The sequence below is a fragment of the Tympanuchus pallidicinctus genome, unplaced genomic scaffold (assembly GCF_026119805.1).
Source record: "Tympanuchus pallidicinctus isolate F22 unplaced genomic scaffold, pur_lepc_1.0 scaffold22, whole genome shotgun sequence".
Classification (NCBI taxonomy): domain Eukaryota; kingdom Metazoa; phylum Chordata; class Aves; order Galliformes; family Phasianidae; genus Tympanuchus; species Tympanuchus pallidicinctus.
The window spans coordinates 9,795,311-9,817,441 of record NW_026294739.1 but is presented as its reverse complement, the minus strand read 5'-3'; the positions used below and the strand labels follow the sequence as shown (position 1 = coordinate 9,817,441).

Sequence of the window (22,131 nt, the reverse complement as noted above, 5' to 3'; positions counted from 1 at the left end):
TGGTTAGCATTACTATCTAGTTCTGCAAAGTACGAAGCATTTGCACGGTAATCCTCAGTGGGACACATTCAAGTTGATGCCTAGCAGCAGTAAGCACTGGTGCATGCTTCCACAGCTGCTACAGAAGTTTCCATCTCCTGACAAGCCCGTGACTTCATAATACCCTCAAAGGGAATAAAGGACCTTAACTTAGCTCAGTGACAGCACACTCAGTATGAAGCTACTCTCTCCACCCAACTCCATAAAAAATGCAAATCCAAACTGAAAACACTTGCCCAAGGGCCGACAATAACACCCTATGACAAATACTTGTTTCTTCTTATCTATATTATCTACAACAGAGTGATTCAGCCTTTCGTTAGCCAGTACAAGTCTGAACAGAAGTTGCACCCAATTATCTTAATGTGCAAGGTTACAACTGCATTAGTCTTTTTCCACTATGTGTGCACACAATTAAACTTACTGTGTCACTCAGCATGGCAGAGCAATGCATGGTACTGGGCTGGTGCACAGCGTGCTACAGATGGTGCTGTAATTCCAACTTCACAGGAGCTTTGTCTTTGCTTTTATTTTATAAACAATCATTGACAACAACATTAATATCCTTGTCAACGCTGCCCAGTTGCACACTTCCTCTTCTTTGGTGTATAAGGCCAGAACAGTGGAATCAGAATTTGTTCAGAGTAAAGGAGATGGTTATCATCAGTCTGATCTTTTGTTTGAAAATAATTCCTTCTCCATTCCAGCTCCGTCAGTTCTCTTTCAATCCTTTACCACCTGACAGTAAGAGCAGTTCTGCTGGAGTGAACGCAGAGCAGCAGCACATAGGAGAGGCGGTGGTGGGCACACGCAGCTGAGGTGCACTGGAATGCTTACAGTGCTGCTGAGGTGCATTACACCTACTCTACTGGGAAATCAATTTAAATACAAAATAAATTTCTGTGGTCTGACAAAGACGTGTAATACTGCTTCACTTCAACAGCCACTGAACTGTTCCCTGGTTTCCAAGTTACAATCTTAGGAGTTCACATTTTAAAGTTTATGCTCATTTTCCTAAAAAAGAAAATGGCTTGGAAGTTGAGATTCTCAAGTAAAAGCTTCAACTGAAGGCCTTGAAGGAAAACAAGTTTCAAGAGGTTGAAGAAAGCTTTTAACATAGCAGCTCCGTTACCAGACCACTCAAGCAAATAACTTAAGAAAACATTTGTCACAACAGTGAGTGACTGTCTCAAAGTACAAAAGTAGAACATTCATTTGGGCCCTACCTGCAGCACAAGCATTTCTTTATCTCCACTTACACTGCTGTATAAGAAAACAAGACAGTCAAGTACCACCCAACTGATTTCACCTCAGCTAAAGTTTCTGCTATATTTTTGTCTTCTTAAAGTAAACCCACACTGGCTTAGTTTTCCTTTCTGATGCTAAATAAAAAAGTTCTTAAACACATGCTATTTTAACTAAATCCTGCCTGCTTCACCTACGTGAAGCTTCACCTTAATATTTTGTCACTGCTGAGTCTGCTCTTGTGAGTCACACAGGATATGGCCTTGAGTGTGGGTGGCGAGTTAAGTCTTCTTCCTTCGTGTCACTCCGTCTTATTTAAGTACTTGATTTAAAATCCCACTCATCCATTTTGCTCAGCTTACTGGCAGCACACACCAGCTGTACTAAAGCAACAAACAAATGAACACTCTGTACATGTGTATTTGGAAGTGCAAATATCTTAAACAGAAATCTGATGTGGCATTTAAGAACGATCTAAATTACTAGAGAAACAAAGGGCTGAAGCTGCAGGGACACAGAAGGCAGTACTTTAAAATGCAAAAACAAGATGTCAAAGCCTAAGTGAAATATTTAGCCACCCAGATGCAAAAAACAACACTTCTGTCATACTGATCACATTTTAAATTGCTTATTTTTACTGCAAGTTAAAATTTATCAAACAGTTTTTCAAAAAATGCAATACAGTTTATTTCTCTCTTCACCCATCACGATTACTAATTTAGATTTCCCATCACACACCATTTCAGAAAACAGCCATCTTGGATTTCCAAAGACACTGGTTGTTTCAGTAACACTATAACAACATCAATGCTACAAAGAAGCAGATAAATAAAGCTAATACCTCAGCTTCAAAGAGACAGTCTTAAATACCCTATTACATAATTACCATGCAAATTAGCTGGTCAGTTAAATGGCAGAAGTGCTGCAATTACTGTTCCGGCATCCAGAAGAGACTCAGCTTGATCAAGCAAAGGCAGTGCTCAGAATTTTTAGACATATCAGACGATTTCAGTATTGAGCCAGGAAGCCACCAAACCCATGCTAACGAATCCCGTGCACGCAGGTATCACCACCCAGGCGATTCTGACAAGACAACGTCAAGTGTACAGAAGTACACATCTACTGGAACTATGGCCACCTGCTAATAAAATACATCCATTTACAGAGAACATTTATCCGCATCCTGACAACCTTCATATTACATTAAAACTCTCTGTAGCCTTTGCTTATATTAAATCATCTCTTGCTGTTTCAGGACAAAGCAGGCATAAGCCCTGTTTTCTTGGAGGTTTCCAAGGGGGATCCTTGATGCTCTTCTAAGCCATAGCCAACATGCCTAGCATGAACTGCCAACATCCCTCTGTCCCTAGCCTACCTTCTACTCCTCCTGGAAGGCTTTCTGAAGACAATACAATGGAGTCTAGAAACATTCCACATCCAACACTAGTACTAAGTACTGCTGGTATCATCATGACATTCCTTCGTGAGGAAGCATTCGCAGCTGTGCAAAAGCCAGGGATAATGTGAGCAGCCCAATCTGCAATTCTCTTCTTTTTCTTACCTATTGCCAAAGCTATCAGAAAAAAAAAAATAAAGTGACCAGATGGTATGAAATCAGGCTCAATGGTTTCCTTCATCCCTGCAGGCAATTGGCAATTTCTTCTCTACCTCTTCACTTCAGATTCTATTTGCCCCATTCTCATGCTGCAGCTGCTTCCACAACCACAACAGACATTAGAAAAACTGACTCAAGAGCTTATTTTCTTTTGTTACTGTTCTTCTTATCTGGTATTGAAAACATATTTCCTCTGTCCCTGGTGCAAATACTGTTCTCTTTCTGCATCATCCTTAGGTTTGTAGTTTCTAATAGCAGCCAAGCTACTGCAGTTACCAAATACAGGCTGTGCAAAAGAATTACTGCTTTTATAACAATACATGCCAATAAGTAATTATCATCGCAATTACAAGGTACTCAAATTCTTCTTTTCTCATCAGGCTTTGACTCAAGATGATATACAGTTTAAAGCAAAGTTTAGTTTATCTAGGATTCCTAAAACCAACTTTTAAGCTCTTGTCTGATTAAAGTAGGAGTTTTGTCCTGCTTCAGTGAAAAACAAAGGTATAAGATAATAAAAAGGAACTTTATAATGAAAATAAGCATCAGATATTCTTATTCAGTAGGCAGAGAAAACCACATATTGTCAGGGAGGAAAAGAATCTAAAATATATTGGAATCAAGGAAAAGACTTGTGTAAATAGCAAGCATTAGAATTAACTGCCATTGATAGACAGAATTTCAGCTTTATATGAACATATGAATACATTTGCATACATCTCTATTGTCTTTTCAATAATTTAAAACTCCTGTCCAACCTTTTTTCACATCTTACACTGAAAGATCTTTTTACTTACACAAAGCTTATTCTTGACCTTCAAATATAAAGCTGATTGCGAGCCAACTAAATTAATCATTTAACAGTGTGAAAGGACAATTTATTTTAGGCATTTCAGTAGAAGCCCATGAAACATTTTAATGTGGTCTTTTAATCTTGATGAGAAAACAGTCAATCGGTAATATTCAGTGACTTCATTATTTTTATTTGCTAGAGTTTAAATCTGTGTAGGATACAGAAAGATAATTTGTCTTGTATCAGAAGAAAGAGTTACAGGAGAAAGGCGTGAATTATGCACAGTGCTATCTACAGTGAAAGATGACTTAATTGTCCTCTTAGGGTAGAATGAGGGAATTTAATACACCTGCAGAACAATGGGCTATCAGCACCGGGCCTTAGAATATATATATCCATTCCTGTGCAGCAGAGAATGCTTGTATAATTTCAAAACAGGAGACAACAGAAAGAAAAGTGATTGGTTCTGTACACATACACACATGTGCATACATGTTAAAAAAAAAACTGCTAAAGCACTAATTTTTCAAAGAAAGAGGCATTATATCATTTATTGGTACAGTCATTAACAGAGTAACATGAACTAGGAAGTGCTTTTTTGAACTTTTATTTTATTACCTAAAAATAAACTATACAAGCAAAATAGTTCTTTAAATAACAAAGTCAGAGAGAACATTCATTACATCAAATGGTCTGAGGATGTCTTTTCTGTCTGAGTTTGTAAAAGTCACTAGATTGGACACTTATGGTCATCAAAAGCATTTAGTAATTACTGCAAATATATGTGAATTCAATTAATATAGAAATAAATAAAAAATAATTTCATTTAGCAGAATAATTTTTTGAGACTTAAATCAGGATGAAGAACAGTTTATTACAAAGATATTTTTAGTTTGGAGCCAAAACTCCGGCTTCCTTTGGCTGCTGAGTGCACAGAGCAGCCATGCACATTCATCCATGCTATCACTTTCACCCTGTTTCCTTCACATACATCATTCAACACGATCTCAGCCTGCCCGGGCTTTGTATCGCTGCAGTCAGCCATGATAAAAAACATCAGTGGAAAACTTACCTATGCCAGAAGGACCACCTCTGAAAAAGCTGTTCTGAAACAATGCTATTGCACGCTGAGCTCACAGAAACATTTTTACTGAAATGTTCTGGAAACCTTTGGGTGCTTGCAGTTTAGCTACACAAACAGTTTGGGCTGAATTTGCCCAAGCAGATTGTCTCAGGCCAAGAGTGACCTGTTCTGCTTTGGCTGTTTTCCTACAAGTCTGACAGGTTTCACCTGCACTCAGCAAAAAACTGGAAGCATTTTATCCCCTCTGTGTTCTGGAACAGGGGCTTGAGACATGCCTACTTCATACCCACAGGCCAAGCAACATCTGCTCATCCAACATCAACCCAGATGCAGTCTGGTACATAAAACTCCTTAAAATTCCTGCTTCTGCATGCTGCATCAAGGTTTCCTTGAGGCTGTACTCCTTCATTTCACCTGCAGTAAGCATGCTGCAGTGCAGAACAGAGGATGGCAAGCAGAAATGCCCTCTGCCACTGCTCTGCACACCTGCCTCTCTAGCTTCAAAGGCTCCACACTGAGCAGGGAGGCAATCCCCAGCCTGTGCAGTCTCACAACAGCCCACAGATCAACACTTCACTTTTCCTCACATCAACTGCTTAATTACAGCAAACTGTGCTTTTAATGAGCACATCACCCTCAACAGAAATCTAAACTCTGTGAAACTGGGATACTGAAATAATACAGATCAACACCTCTGGCCCCACAGAGTTGTGTGCACATTAACAAGGATTTTCTGATGCTAACACTAATTGGTAACAGTATTTCTTCATGTTTATAAAATACAATCATTGAGAACATGCTAGTTTCTGTAAGAGTACAAGTAGCACAGAACAGGAAGGAAGCTGAATCTGTGTATTTGCAATGGAGTGCATCCTGAGCTCCCTACCATCTCCAGGTCATGAAAAAATATAGATGTGCACAACTTTGCTTCTAAGCAAACAAGGAGTTTTTGTTTGGTACTTAGAAATCATGAGTGTGTCAGTATTGACAGGAAATTAAAAAAAAAAAAAAAAAGATTTTTCCATAGGTCCTTTGAAAAGAGACAGTACTTCTCTTTTTCAGATACAGAAACAGATTGCCTTCCAAAACAAGACATCCTGTCACCTGAAGCAAAATCACAGTTCTGAGAAGATACAGGAACTGCACTTCACATTTTATTAATGCATCCAGATTAGGAATTCTCAGCTGTCTGCATGTCGTATGTAATACAAATACATCAGCTTTTCAATAAATTAGAATGGAGAGAATCATGGTACAGTATCTAACAAAACACTCAACAGCTGTGTTATAATAAACAACAAATGAAGGGACATCAAAATAAATTCCACACTATCTCTGACATGGTTAAACTGAAAGAACTCTGATCTAAACTAAAGGTTGGACACAGTGACTCTGCTGAAATGGCATCTGAGATTTATTAGACATAACCTTTGTCTTGGTGAAAGTTCATTAACTTCGGCAGGCACACAGTATCCAGGTTTTGCTAGGACAAGAACAGGTACATGAGGAAAATGAAAGCACTGGGGGAATTTGAATGCACTCAAACCATAAATCTCAGTCACCTTTTGTGTTATCTAAGCTTCTCTCATGCTCAGTTTCAAATATTTTTACGTTTGCTTCATTCCTCAACAACATAAATATTTGATTAGGAAACAGATACAGAAGATATAAGGACTTCCTATTTCACATAAACATAGCAAAACATAGCAACAACATAGTATCCACTATCCACTGCTTTCACTAAGAATATTTTTAGGTCTTATAAAATAAGCTTGTGTTCTCAAGAAAATGAAATAAAATAAACAAGAACAGAATTGCTAGAATTTGCAGAAGAAAAGGATAGCTCTATTCTGCCCTTAAGACATTTGATTCTTCTATTCCAGACAGAAATATGGACACTGAGTTAGAGATATGCAAGGTCTTCGTGGTTTACCAGATACAAAACTGTGCCCCTGGCGTACAGCTTCAAGCTCTGAAACACCCTATCTGAGCCTCACAGTTGGTCTAAAGATCAGTTACTGCCACACACGCTTAGGGAATGTCTTCCAGAGGATCACAATGCACCTGATCAGGTATCACCCACAACAGAAGTACCAGAGTTACTAAGGACAAGTTGTTCAGGCTTGGGAATACCAGCAACTACAGCTGCTATCAGCTGAATTTGCCGATTTTCAGAACCTCTGACAATCACATAATAAATAAATCTCAAACTACTGGGAAAAAAAAAAAAAAAGTGTTTAGGCTACTTATTTCTAGTGATCTTCCCCTTCTTTCCCTCACAAGACAAAAGGAATCAGCTCTTATTTACTGCTGCTACGGATACGCCATTTTTAGTGAAAACACAAATGTATCTCAAGGCTTCAGTTATACACAGTTCATTGTATACATGGAAAAACCACAGAGACATTCAATATTGCATTTTAAAATAGATATTAGGATTTTCAGATAAGACACTCTTGCACCCATTAATAAGATCTGCATGCCACAACTACAAAAAGGGACAGGGAAGAATGGGCAAAAATTGCATCTAGAAAACTGGGACTAGGGAAATCCCTCAGCAAATAGGAGCTTATGTAAAAGAGCATCCTCTTGTTAAGGAGTCACGGGAAAACAGCCAATTCTGTCCACTGTAACTCAAAATAACATTGGTAGAAGTGGAGCTACCCCCCATTTAGCTCATCTTTTTACCCAAGAGTATGAAGGTTTGCTTTTTTAAAATACAAATTAAACATTTAAAGGTGCTGTTTATAAAGCCAAAAACTTGTTTTTGTATTTTACAGGTGGCAATGGCTGTATTTAAAGTAATCCATGACTGCAGAGCTAGCTTCAAGTTAATTAGCATGGCAGTAACAGTTTGCATGTGGGTCAAAGAAGATTAAGGTGACTTGGTGGAAGAAACTGCCTCACTATCAGCACCACCATTAAACTGTTTACAGAGCCTAACTACAGTCATATTTACACTGGTTCAGGGAAGCATTAGACTGATTCCTGAACAGAAAACACATACATCTCTTAGAAGAAGTTCAACCAATTTAATATATCATTGCAGTTCATATAACTTTCACTGTTATCTCCTGTGATATCATCCACCACATAGATAGATCATTGGACTGTCTCCAAAAACTACTTTATTACTGAAACCTGTGTCCCACGCTGACCGTTCACCTGGATAGCAGCACATAGACATGCCAGGCCCCAGTCACTACACTTCTCCATCTCCCCCAGCACCTCGTCTTACCTCACTGGCCTCATCCCTGCACTCACTGTCTTCTACCATGTGAACATCTCTGCATGCACAGCACTTCTCAGAGCACGCACCCAGTAATCCACCAGGCAAATGCACATCTCCTGAAGGCCAGAATTGGCAAAGATCATACTTTCTAATTAGGAGATTAACAAAATGACACAGCATGTGGTAAGAACGTCTGCAATCCTCTGCTAACCAGGGAGAACAGGGGCTGTGCCAAGGACTCAGAAAGTACACCCAACAGAAGGGAGAAAAAAAAAAAAAGCTGCAGTACTTATCAGAGAGGCAAAAATGACCCTTGGAGAGGGAAACTGGTACCTCAGGTGGTGCCACCAGAGCAAGAAAACACGGTGGGCTGAGCAAGCAACACAGTCCCACAGCACTGGGTGCAAATCCACACACTGACCAGCGTGGACACTTTGACAAGATGCATCAAAGTAGCACAGCAGCTTTTCCATGCAAATGCATGTTATATGCAAAGTACCTATCATCAACACAGAGAAAATTTGGCAAAAAATAGGAAACAGTTTATGATTAAGTCCATTTGATTGCCATTCACAGATTTGATAAACAGACATACATTTTAAAAATCCAAATTTGATTTAACTGTTAGAATTCCCTGAAGCAAACCTCATTGAAATAAAAATGGAAAGCCCATGCTAACAAAGCAAGATAATTCAGGCACTCCATCCTGAAGGTATTCTTTTGTGCTTAGGCTGACATTACGTATCAAGTTTACAACAGCAAAAGGAAGAGAGTTAAAACACATGCCCATTAGTGATACTTAATCTCTTCTTTTCTGGCTAGGTTTACACACAGCTTTTGCTAACATGGGACTAAAATTATCAATAAAAACAGCAGTATTTTGTAGAAAATTTCTGCATAAATACTCTGCAATACACATCTTGTCTAGGAAACAAAAGCTGAAATTCTTACTGAAATAATTCTATTGGTAAGACCTTTGCCTATGCAGGCAGCCAAACCTGCGCTCAGAACTCACCATGTATTGACAAGAGGCTCATTCCATGGAAACGAGTGGAGTACTGAAGAACTCCGTCAAAATATGAGAACTGATAATAATCTGGAAGTTATTGACTCAGTCTTGTGGTCTCCCTTTAAAATACCATTAAAGCATTACCCTTCTGAAAGGGATGGTACTGCTATAGGCAAATCAGTTGCAACTTCAGCACGATGGCCAGCATTTATAGTAAGGAAGTAACGGTAGTCAGAAACATTGAAATGTAACAATTAGCAGTTTTTCTGTTCTAGGTACCAGTGTCTAGCACAGCAATTGTCACCCTCAGTTTCACAGGCAAATTCCTTTTACTAATATTATGCTCCAGTTTCCTACAATACACGCCTCAGTTTGTCAGAGTTTGATGGGTTTTGCATTCCAATAGCTACAGTCAATGTGTACTCACCTTCAGCTGTTTAATCTTGTAATATTTCACGATGTCTCTTACAAGGCTGCCAGTGTTCCCAAGCCTCTGCCTCTTCAAGACTTGGTGCTGTTTAAGAGGTGAAATAAAAGATACTCATTGTAATTTAGCAATTTCTTCTTCTCCACTAATCATAATTTAAAGCAACACATCTTTTTCTCAGGTCAGCTGGAATATTATGGATCATTTTTCTCTTCTCTGAGTGTTAAAATAACACTGAGTTAGCACCTAACTTATAAGGCAAAATTATGAACAAATCTAGCAGTGAACAAACAGCCCAAGAGGCAGAAGGAGAACCGCAGCTGCAGCACCCTATAGAAAGCCACTGAATTTATCTGTCAGCGTGTGCCCTGCCAGGCTCTGCAGCAGAACCCTTCAGCTGCTACAAACACCAGAAACCCAGAAGAGAGATGCTGGCTAACTCTCACTAATGAACTTAGTCTTAAGGTCACCCCAGAAGTTAATCATGTGAAGATCATTAACAGTAACAACAAATGCATATTCATTCTCCTCAGCAATTCCATCTCCATCCCGATATGTTTTAGATGCCAGTTAATTGCAGTCACTAAACAGCACCAAACTGTTCTGTTTCTAGAGCATTTTAAGTTTCCGTTAATTGTCAGAGGGCAAAACAGCTCTCTACTACCTGCTAATCCCTTGTTCAACTCTACATGGTTCAAAAGATTATTAGAAGATTAGACTGATCAGCTACTACACCACAACCACGCCAGGATTTTCTGTCATGGAAAATTCATAGGTTATTTTTGCTTTTCCTTCTTCATTGGCCAAGCTGGAGAGAAAAGGAGGGCCTTCCACAGAACGTGGTAAGAGCAGCCAGCAGCCACTTAAAGCCTCCCAGTTGCTGCAGACAACATGGATGTGTAAGTGCTGCCCATCTGTGAGCTCTTACAGAGCTCTGCTGCTGAAGTGCAGGAGATAAAAGGAGCAAAGCAGTAAATGGGAGTGACCAGAACTGAACAGAGTTTTGTCTTAGCTTCTAAACTAGAAGAGGATCCAAAGCACACAAAGTTTGTTCACTCTTACTGTTGCTCTTAATTAGGCCAGAAGAAAATGTGCAATGGGCATTTCAAATAACATTTGGAAGAGAAAAAGAAAGATATTTCTCTGCAAAGTACATGTAACTAAACTGTTCAGAACCGAAGCCATAAGATCATATGGTTAGAAGAGATCTGATTTAAGAATAAAAAATAATTTCTGATGCTCAGGCAAGAACTTATTTTGCTTGGAATTAGACAAATTCTCCAATTGTTTTTTAATAGTTTGGGCTGGCAATAAGCAAGAACTCCCAAGCACCTATCTGTAACCCAAGTTGAATACACTTAACTACAAGATACATCTGTATTCCAAAACAATGGCTTGACATTTTTTACAAGATACCTATCCACTTCTGAGGATTAAGAGTGCTTTTCCAACCTGGCCAGTTTTGCTAGGATGGGTATTTGAGAAAGGAAAAGGTTGGTATTGGTAGGACAATGCTTTTCCTCTGAGCTTTCCTCTAACCTTATTTCTAGGGCTTTCCTCTTGCTATTTGGTTTGTATTTCTGTAATACAGAAGAAAGTTTGCTTCTGACTTGGAAATCCCATAGGGTATCATGTAGGAGCCTACATTAACCCAAGGCTGACAAGGCAACAGGCTCCGTGGGAATCCGACAGGAACAAGAAAAATCCTAACACCTTCTCCATCCCAGTGTAATGTAGGACACAGATAATAGACAGATAAAAGCCTCTGCAAACCTTTAAGCATGCACCATTTACCTCATACAGCAGAATACAAAATTAACACCCATCTATGTATTCATAATTAGCTGGTTAGGCATTTTAAATTACATCCAGCAGTAACAACTGAATGCTACACTGTTTTCCAAAACTGTCAGAAAATGCTTCAGTCTTTTCAAGCAGCGATTGATGCTTTCCAAGTAAAATATTTAGTATTTCTTTTATTGCAACACTTTTGTTAGCGCATTGAAAGCAAATTTCTACACCTTCAGAAACAAAAATAGTAGCTAAACTTAATTGTGATCAGCTCTCAGATGCATTGTCTCGTGACCAGTTCTTTTACAGAACACATCTCTAGAATAAAGCTTTCAAGATATAATTTTTATTTTACCCATATTTTAGCTAAATAAGCAAATACTCAGGATTTTAAATTAGCTGTAAGTCTGCGCTGAGCAGCTTCTCCTCCCCTTGACCCTCACAAAAGCTGTACAAGCCTATCATGTTGTTCACTGACACATTGCGCAGCATGAGCTCGTGACAATAACTTTTTTTTTTTTTAAGCTCCCCCAAATTAATACTGCAACATTAAATGGCAATCTATCCTTACAGCCTATTTTTAAATTGCTAAACATGGCACAGAAATATTTACTTTTTTTATTTCTCATTCATATACTGAGGGAGAAGCCTTCCAGCTGGAAGCCTCTCAGTACCACTCTCAGTAACACCTGCCCAAGCATTTCCAGGGGAGCACAGACTACAGCAGCACCCAACTGCTCGTGCAACATATGCTTAGTTTGCTGGGGAAGGATTAGATGATGGGGATTAATCCTCCTCAGTTTAAGTGCCTTGATCTTAATTTACTTAGTAAACACAAGACAACTAAAAAAATACACTGAGCAGAAACGTTACTGATCCGTCAGTATTATTTGGTGATAAAAAGAGTAAGAGCATGACACACATGCAAAAAGATTAATGCAGTTTTGTTGTTCACGTCAAATCTCATTTAGCCCAAAATCTGCTTCCTTCTGAGAACAAGATGCAAGCATTAACTCTATACCAATAATTTTTAACTGTACGTTCTGAAATGTATGAAGGATTATTAACAAAATGAAAAGATGAATACATTTTCAGCAAATAAAATTGGATTATACCGGATCCAGCACTTTCTTTTTTGCTACTATCTATTGTTATTAACAACGTATCTCCAAGGGAACCCCATAAGTGGCTGATAATCCCTTCTCCACCAAAAGCATGCATGTACAAGCACACAATCTGCTTCATGCATTATTTATTTTCTGAAGCTGAGCAATACCAGCCTCATTGATGAGCTGCTGTGAGGTACTGCCTTAATTCTTCTCAGAAACCTCTGTTTCAGCAGTAGTTAAGCACACATGTCCAAAACCATCCAGAAATTCATCTACTAATTTATGTCTAGAAGAAATGAAACAAATAATGAGGTACGTAATGAGGTCCTAATTGACATTTAGTATGAATCAAAGCAGGAGTCATGTAATTAGCCATTTTATCACAAATGCAATCCACTGGATAACAGAGAAGTCACCTTTGCCATTTAATATTGCATCCATTCTTTAAATGCAAAGCTGCAGTGATGATTAAATACTCTTTAATAAGTGATAGGACATGACTGCAATGCAGAACTGGTTTTACCAGTAACCTAGAACCCTTGATCCTATTCAACTTGGTCTGACTAACCATAGCTTGTTGGGTTTCTTGTTTATACCCTTTGCATACCACATTGCAACCATCAGTCAACTGTTCATTCACTGAATATCATGGACTATTTTCAGCCTTGGCATGGCATCCAACACAAAATACCTTCAAAAGTAATTTTCAGATGAGAGGTATTGCTTAGCTATAGCAGCTGGAGTCACTTAGCTAAGTATCATTTCCAGTACTACATTTACCATCAATTATTTCCTTATTGTCCAGCACAGCACATTAGAGCCTTCTGCAGTAATAATCCTGTTTGCTGGGATCAGATCCTTTTACTCACCATACTCTGTTCTACATTTGTTAAATCCATTTATGAAGACCTACTGATTTTTTAGAGTTTCCTTGGGAAAATTATCACAGAAATAAAGCATTCCACACATTTTGGTGTATGCTATGAAAATATTTTAGTTAACCGCAGTAAAACAGGAGGCAACTAAATATTACACATTTTAAGTTTACATGAAGAAGTGAATGTAAGAGGAACTGGTACCACCTTTTTGGTTTACATGTTTCCGTATTACATGCTGCCAAATTCTTGTTCATTCTGTTGACCCAATCTCCGCAGAGCAGCAAAAACTCTAAGTACTACATTATTCAGCAAGACACATAAGCCTCTCCAAAAGGAACAGTGTTCCAAGATACACAAGCATCAGTTATTTGACTTTAAAAATAATAAAGACAGTTCAAGTAAAGAAGGGTGACTCCCCTTCCCCCATCCTCCATTTTGTTGGTTTCTGTACTAAGTTGTGGAAAAGTAATTGTTGAAAGTTGACCAAAGCCGTCCACGGTAGTGCTGAGCGTCAGTCTTCTCACACAAATTTAGTTTAAATTACACTTTAAGTTACTGCACTGCAGTTGCCTCCTAACATGTTTAATACAGATTTTTGCACATTAAAGTACTTTTAAGCATTATTACAGCTACGTATTTAAAGAATTTAATTTGCACAGACAGTTAAACGACAGAAAAAAAATTTCCCAAGAAATTATTACAGCAGTTACATTCTCTCATTCTGGGTTTTGTTGTTCTGGTTTGTTTGTTTTTTTTTAAATGGTGTTTAAGATTCTGCAAATTTTGCCCTCCAGAAGTGAATTCCAAACATCTTGCTTTCATTCAACAACTATCAGATCCTAAAGTCTCAGTGTTCTAACACTGGTACAGAAATAAACACATCCCCATGAGTTTCCTCACAGTTGCTAGCTTGTAGTAGTGGTGGTGTTTGCATACAATGGAAAAGCTCAGTCATTGCTGCTTTGTTATATGACAAATTACCAAAGAATATATAATTTAACATATTCTCTCCAAATTACACCAGTGTTTAATTTTGCTACACTAACAGTCTTAACTACATAAGGACATTCATGCACACCACAAGAAATGCTTGCAGGACTAGGATCTGTCCAGCCGAGTCTTTAGCAACACTTGCTATTGTAATTCTTTTTTAAAATAAAGGTTGTCACAGTAATATTGAGGCCTGGATATACTTCTAACCTGTGCCTCTTCACTCTAGACAAGTTGACTGTCCAGCACAGGCACATACTACAAGCAGAGCTTTCCAGAATACTCATTATCATAGTGTGCAGAAACAATATGAACAATATGTTCAAAGGTCAGCCATCCACTCTGACAACCACCTCCATGACTATATATGGAAATCTGCCTTCAAGTAATCATACAGTCAGGTGCAATTACAGCAGCCACACATGTGATAAGCCATAAGCACACTTTGATATTGCACGAAACCACTCAGCCCAGCTCAAGAGGAACTCAGTGCACAGCTTGCCACGTTTCCCTTGACCATCAAGCACAGCCTGGGTAGTGGTCAAGTTTCACAATTCATGTAGGCAGCATTAAATATGTGTAGGTGTTTAAAAGTCTTAATATAATCACTTATATCTGCCTGCAAGAGACAGCTGAGATTTAAATGCAATCCTTATAACAACAAGAGAAACATCTCGTACATCCACAGAGATAAGCCCAAATATGAACTGTAAATCTACATCAGAATTTGGTTAACAGAGGTAATGAAAGTGCAGTGAACATGCTTCTGTGCTCTAGAATCAGCTGCTCCAAGGCAAAGCCAGCAGCACCTGGTGTCTTAAGCTAAGAGGCTGCAGTGACCTATAGAAGTACCTGATAAATTGAAAACGAAAGCCAAAAAGAAGCCTGGGCATGGAAGTACCGTGCAACTAAAAAGTGACTGGGTAGTCCAAGGGTGAGGGGAAGTCAGCCAGGCATGAAGCCTGTCAGTGTCACACACACTAGTTCAGTACTCAACTCTGCCTTCCTGCATGGATTCCCTGGGTTCTGCAAGCTGTGAGCTCAGCACACCTAAGGCTCATTTCACCAACATGAATGCCAGATTGGAAGAGAAGGCACAGAATAGTCTAAAAAGCACACTGTTTTCAATAGAAGTAAGTCATTCTGCTGCTGGGGAAAAAAACAAAAAAAAACACTTTTCACTTCTCCTGAGAGTAAAGACAATGTAAGCACCATGAAATAATGGGATAAGGAAGATAAATTAAGAGTTTATTGAGCCACTCGCTGTGCGTCCAGCAAAGTGAGGAGGAAGGTTGAGTGTTTAGAGGGTTGAAGATTACTAGGTTATGCTAATACCCAGCAGAGTATTTCATTGAGTGCACCCAGAAGACTTCTTACATCTTTACAACACAATACAGTCTGTCCTATAAGACTCTCCAGTGTCCACAAAAAGTCAGAAGGAGAAAGTTGGCAATATCACTCAGAATGCAGCCAATGGAGCTTTGCAACTGGGAATAAGCAAAAGCTCCCAGACTCGCTCCAGTGAGGTGAGAAATAGATATTTCTCTCTAGGGAACTGTCGAGTACTTATTGCAACTGGGAAGAAAGAAGTCTGAATTACCACTTTGGTAAATGCTTGAAGAAACTGCACGATTAATTTATATAGCATTCTACCTATGACAAATAGAAATGCTGTCACAATACAATTAGTGAGATCCCACAGACAACTTAGAACACTTAAAGACAAACGGACTTCTAGCTTTTTCATTAAGCACCACACGTACCCAAATTATGCTTTATAAACAAATACGTGTCAATATACAATTCAATAAGCGTATCATTATTTCTTTAGATTTAAATCTGAAGAAATATACCCCGCTCAGGCTCCTCTACAAACCCAACAGGCACCCTGCTATCTTTCCTAAGTTTATCAGCTATAATATCACTGGGATTTTATTCATCAAATTAAGAAGCACTGCAGTTCACACCTTTCTTCATGTCATTGCTATCTCAAACTTGGAAGTTGCTATTCAGAAAGCTGTCTTCAGTTTCAATACAAAGTTTTTCTTAGTTGAACTTGGTAGGAAACCCTTGGTTCTGAATAAAACCAGCAATAAAACACGCTCGGTTCTCCTAGGCCATCGCAGTTCCTCTTACCAGAGCACACACAGCTGTGGAGCATTTGCTTCCTAGCTAGCAACTGCTCCCAGAAGGCTCTCAGAACCTTATGAAGAAAAAATATTTGTTGTAAATATTTGTTGGAAAACAAAACTCAAATACACTCCATAAAGTTTCTTAAAGCATTCCAAATAGGTCTATCTTATGTCAGCCACTTTAGAAACATCATCAGAAGAGCTTTATGAAATGGCTTACATATGTTTTTCAAGTTAAAAGCTACTGTTTATAACAGAAAAAGTTGATTAGCAATAGGTGCCCTACAGACATCCATCAGTAACAAATGGTAACCATAACACACACAATTTCCCAAACCCTTTCACACACACGACTCTGACACATCCCAGTGCAAGCGGGCAGCAGAACCAGAACCCTCCGAAAGGGTTTTATTTCAGCTCCAAAGGGCAAAGCTGACACCTACACGAAGGACGAGGACAGCCCGCAGAGAAGGATGGGGCTCCTCCCAAGTCCACTCGAGGCTGCCCTTCTCGCAGCCTCACAAGGGACTCACGGAGTGCCAGGGGCCCGCAATCCCGAGACACCGAACCGCTCTCAAAGAACCGCGCAGAGCGAGTAACAACTCTGGGAATAAAGGATAACAGCCTCTTACGCGCACTCCCCGCCGCTGCCGTCAGGAGCGCTGAGCACAGAGTCCCACACCACCAGACGCTCCCGCCCCGCTACTCGTCTGCAGCCACCGCCCTCTCTCAGCACAGCCACCTGCTGCCCGCGGGTCGAGGCGGGGCGGATGGGAGGCCAATGGCGGGGCGGAGGGGCGGGGCCACTGCCGGGCACCTCCCGCCTGAGGGGATGCGGGACGTGGGGGTCGGGTCCGCGCCGCAGTAGTGCGGCGCGCGGCAGGGATTCAGGCGCTTGAGGGTAGCGGAGCCGCGGGCAGCCCGGGCAGGTTCTGGATGCGGCGGGGCGCAGCCTAGGGACGAGGCTGTTAGGCGCGGCAGAGCCGCAGGGTGGCGCGGAGGAGCACGCGCGTTTGACGGAGGCGGTTTGGGCCCTGCCGGCCGCCGTCCCTCCGTTCCCGCCGTTCCGCCTCGGCGGTGCGGTTCAAAGCCGGAGCCATGGCCGAGCAGGGCCTGGAGATGGCCTCCATGATCCCGGCGCTGCGGGAGCTCGCTAGGTAGGGTTGGCCTGGCCCCTCCCTCTCATAGGTGCGGGGACTTTCGGGCGAGGCCTGGTTTTGGTGGGCTGGGTTCTTCCCCGCCGCTCTATGAGGACTCTGGGGTTCGGCCCCATTCGTTCTGCCTTTCTGTTGTCTCCCGCTGCCTGCCTGGAGCGCTGCCTTCCTCCAAGCCAAAGGGGGTTTGCTGGGGTCCTCCGTGCTGCTTACAGCGAGGTTTTGCTGGCAGTTAAAGTATCTTCACTTGCAAGTAGCACCAATAACGTTACACAGATGCTACATTAAGAGGGGGGAAGAGCTGAAGCTTGCATTCTTTGCTTCTTGAGGCAATTTACTAAGCAAAATTGATCTTCTGTGGTGTATTGGTTGAATGCAGGGAAGTTACTACTTTGGTTCACTGTTGTTCAGCTTCTAAGAAAAACGGATTTTTTATAGTGCTGGGTGTACAAGGTTCTCACAAGCAGGCTAGGTATCTAGCCATTGTGGCTTCTCTGGAGCCATTCATGGTCCCTACCCTGTCTGCACTCTGCACTGTATAATGTGGGATGAATTGAGGCTTCTAGGTTCTGCAGTCACTTATTACAATCTCACAATATTAATTAATATATTAATATATATTTAATATAAGCATATTACATTCTCACAAACGGGAAGTTGATGTTGACTGGCTCACTTGACTGAAGATGCTCTAAATTAAGGTGAAAGCAGTGTAGGAGCTTTTCACCAACTGGGGCATGCATCTTCTCCATCTGTAGAGAGAATAAATGTTTGGCTCTAAAGTTTTATGGCACCATCAAGACTGCAGCTTGTTCTATTCTAGACTACTGGGTAACATGGAGGTGTGAATATACATTGACGTTTTGGTTATTGACATAACCAAGATACTGACATCTTAATCACCTGAGAAGTGCTGCTGGCACCTCTTGCATACCTGTTGCTGACCTGTTGAATGACTTTGTTAATTCCAAAATGAAAGCAAGCTCTTAATTTAATTTTTCTGTACTAAATCTGTTTTGTTTTGTAGCAGTGTGTGACCTTAATAGAATTGTACAAAATTGTTTGTAATGTGTATCAAATATAATGGCATAACAAAGTTAAATGGCTTTCAGCATTTCATACAGCTTTTTACTTAGGAAAAGTAGGGAAGAGAAGAGCTTTAAAATACTCTGGTTGCTAAAACTAGAAAACCAGTAGCATTTATTTTTGAAAACTTCTAGAAGGAAATGATCCATTTTGGTGTTTAATGCTGTGTTGTTGAGATGGGTGTTAATTATTTTTTATTTTAAAATAGATTAAATATCATGCTTTTAATTGTAGTGCTAGTCCAGAAGAATACAATACAGTTGTTCAGAAACCAAGACAAATACTGTGCCAATTCATTGACAGAATTCTTACAGATGTAGATGTGGGTAAGTATTGCATATCTAGTATCTCAAATGATAACTTGATGTATGTTTTAAGTAATTCAACACAGATCCAAATTACAACTCATTTCAACAAAGATTCGTACTCAGTGCAGTACCATTTATGTCTTATTTTTTAATAACCTGCATGTTTAAATATTTGCTATGAAATAACTTGAGACGAATGTATAACAGTAAAAAAAAAAAAAAAAGGTGTCTATAAATGCTCAGATTTTTTTTATCCGAAGTGATTGCTCATTGAGTAATGTAGCTTATAAATCGTAATATTCACAAGGTCTTCAAGAATTGAAATGCTTAGATGTAAAAACCTTGACTTTTAATTTTAGGGTGGCAATTAGTCCTTCAATTGTGTTAAGGCTCCAATTATTGCAGCAGTTTAACAGTATTTTGATTAATTGTGAAATATAGACTGTAGAAGTCTGGCATTTAGAGTTATTTCTACATTTGCTTTAAGGAGACTCAGTGTAAGGTAATCTTTAATATCTATATTAAAATGTATCTTAAATATTACATTTTAAATATTTAATAAATATATTAAAAATGAATTTTAAAATATATTGCATATATACAAAAATATTTATTATACAGTGTTTCCGAGAGATATTTTCATGCAGCTGCCTCTGTAAGATGCATTTTGTCTAGTGAAGTGAGCATGTTAAGTATTATACTTATGTTACTGTTCAGATATTTGTTAATTCTCTTCTGTTCCTGAGAGGAAAGAATAAAAATGAAAAGCCAGACTGTTTTAGGTATTGCTTTTAAATATGCAGGTATTTTATCTTCACTATGTAACTTTCTTCCTTAATTTCTATCTAAATTTCAGATAGCTTCCTCCTTGTGCTCTTTATATAAGTCTGTGAAAACTGGGCAACTCTGAAGTGTTCAGTTATCTGTCTTAAGAGAGCAGTATAGCAGCACTATAAATTCTTTGATTCTGTAAGCTTACATTCAAACTATAACTTGTAGCTTTGTAAACAATGCTTAATTTTTTTGTCTAGATCATGAATTTAGGGAGAACCAACTGAAAATTGAAGTGTTATCTCTTAGCTATTTTTCAGTAATTAAAGAGCTAGATACCATACTAAATTAATGGATGTAGTGGTAATGGATGATATGCTGAGTAATTTTATATTTTTATTTATACTTTTTGGCGTTCTTTACAGGGTTTACAATAACCTTAAAATCTTTTTCATTCAGTAATGAATGAAGTAATAAGTAATAAGTAATGCTATCAGTAATAAGGCATACTCAGAATCGATAGCTATACAGGTTTGATACCATATTATAATGTGTTATATAGTAAATTTATCATTTCCTTGTTTTAGATATGACCAAAATTATAGAAGTTGATTTCACTGTAATATTAATTTAGAATTGTCTTCTTTTTTTTTTTAAGTTGCTTTGGAACTCGTTAAGAAATCAGATTCACAGCCAAGTTCTGTAATGCTACTAGATTTTATTCAACATATCATGAAATCTTCTCCCCTTATGTTTGTAAATGTCAATGCAAGTCAAGAGGAAACAGAGTGCAATTGCATTGGTGAGTTTGAAGATGTCAGTACTGAAAACTGGTATTTCCAGGATTTAATTATTTTTGCCAATGGGATCATATGAAAGAACAAAAATGTAGAGAAGAGAAATTCAGAAGATCACTATTATGTATCTGAATCTTATAATAGACTTCTTTTCTTGTAATTTGGTTTGTACTTATGATAATGGGTGTTTATCAGAACAGACTTTGTCCTTACTCAGCACTGTTGCTTAATCTCATATTGATGAGCTATCCCATAACATAGTTGTTGCCTAAAGATTTTTTTGCCATGGAGCAAAATGTCTCGAACAACCTATTCTAAAATCAGTCTTTTTTTTTCTTCTTGCCCCTTATTCAGCAAGATCTGCTGCTGAAGAAATGCTTTGTGCTTACTAAGCTTACATTCCTTTATTTCATCACCGTATTTATTTATTTATTTATTCATTTATTTTATAATGAGTAACTTTGCTCTCAAGGAGATACTCTTTTATTAAGAGGCTTTGGCTTTCGTCTTAATAGTTTTCTATGTACTGTTTCTTTTTTATTGCCCTAGAATTTAGTAACTGGATCATAACAAGACTTCTCCGAATTGCTGCGACTCCAAACTGTATCACATTGCACAAGAACATCTCTGATGTCATTTGCTCTTTACTTTTTCTGTTTAAAATGAAAAGTTGTTCCATCTTTGAAATACTAACAAAAGACTTGCTACAGCTTCTCCAAGATTTAATCTTCCTGCATGAAAGAGACACACAAAAGCAGCTCTGGGGAGATGTGCTGGTATGGCCAGTGATTGTAAAGAGATTTTCAAGCAATGCAAGTGACAATGTGGGATATTTAAGATTAGCACCATTACACCTGATGGGTATGCCCAATGTAGAATGTCTGGAAGTTATATTGTTATCTATCCTGATGGATATTGCTGCAGATGTATTTTTTGTAAGACAAGATACTGTTCTCTGGGGAATAGGCTGCTCCTTCTTAGAGTATGGTTGTCCAAAAGTTAGAGCTTTGGCAATGAAGTTTTTAATAAAATTAATTCATTTGGGAGGACCTCCGGAACAGCTGGCCAGTGTTTTCTTCACAGTCTTTTTTGGAATTCTACATTCAGCACTTGAAATGGACACTGAAGAACTGGAACTCTGTGGAGAGCCATTCTTACAATTGGTGAAAACGTTGATGCCTTTTGAAGCAGATTCTTACAAAAATATTGAACCTGTTTATTTGAATATGCTACTAGAGAAGCTTTGTGCACTGTTGGAAGGAGATATGTTTATGTGTCTTCGTTCTGAAAAACTGAAAGCTGCTTTTTGCCATATACTGCAATATTTTCTGGAGTTTGTTCCACCTGGCTATGAATCTGCCGTACAAGTAAGAAAAGTCCATGTCAATACCATATGCAGAGTTTTTGTGAGTGTGCTTGGAACTCAGGAAGAGCAAGAGGTAGGTTAATTTTTAAAATTATTTATCTCTACAAAGAAGAAAATCCAGGAAATATTCTATTAGTTGGTTAATTAGATTGATACCTTCTTTGTTTCTCATCTGTTTCATGTATTTTTGCAGGTTAGAGTTCTTTGGTTGGATGTAGTTGAACCCTATCTTTTTCAGATGTATTGAACTATTGAAAAGACTGTCTAGACACAAGAATCTGTTTAGGAGTGTGGTATTATAAGGG

At 38.9% G+C, this 22,131-nt stretch overlaps 2 protein-coding genes across 4 annotated transcripts in view; one reads left to right on the top strand and one right to left on the bottom strand.

The window, feature by feature from the left end:
- Positions 1-17,107, bottom strand: part of PLS1 (plastin 1) — a 38,672-nt gene extending 21,565 nt beyond the window's left edge. The window contains exons 1-3 of one of the 3 annotated variants that reach the window (XM_052686766.1): positions 16,977-17,080; positions 16,349-16,415; positions 9,445-9,531 (exon numbers count right to left, since the gene is read on the bottom strand). The gene's annotated coding sequence lies outside the window, so the exon portion shown is untranslated. Of the gene's footprint in view, positions 1-463; positions 818-9,444; positions 9,532-16,348; positions 16,416-16,976 lie in introns of those variants that run through there. The other 2 variants (XM_052686765.1, XM_052686767.1) reach the window with 2 other exon arrangements.
- A 279-nt stretch (positions 17,108-17,386) lies between these two features.
- The window catches only part of ATR (ATR serine/threonine kinase), a 36,560-nt gene continuing 31,815 nt past the window's right edge, over positions 17,387-22,131 (top strand). Inside the window, exons 1-4 of the mRNA XM_052686144.1 lie at positions 17,387-17,501; positions 18,819-18,910; positions 20,322-20,465; positions 21,010-21,899. Of these exons, the coding sequence (XP_052542104.1) occupies positions 17,443-17,501; positions 18,819-18,910; positions 20,322-20,465; positions 21,010-21,899 (1,185 nt within the window). The 5' untranslated portion in view covers positions 17,387-17,442. The remainder of the gene's footprint in view (positions 17,502-18,818; positions 18,911-20,321; positions 20,466-21,009; positions 21,900-22,131) is intronic.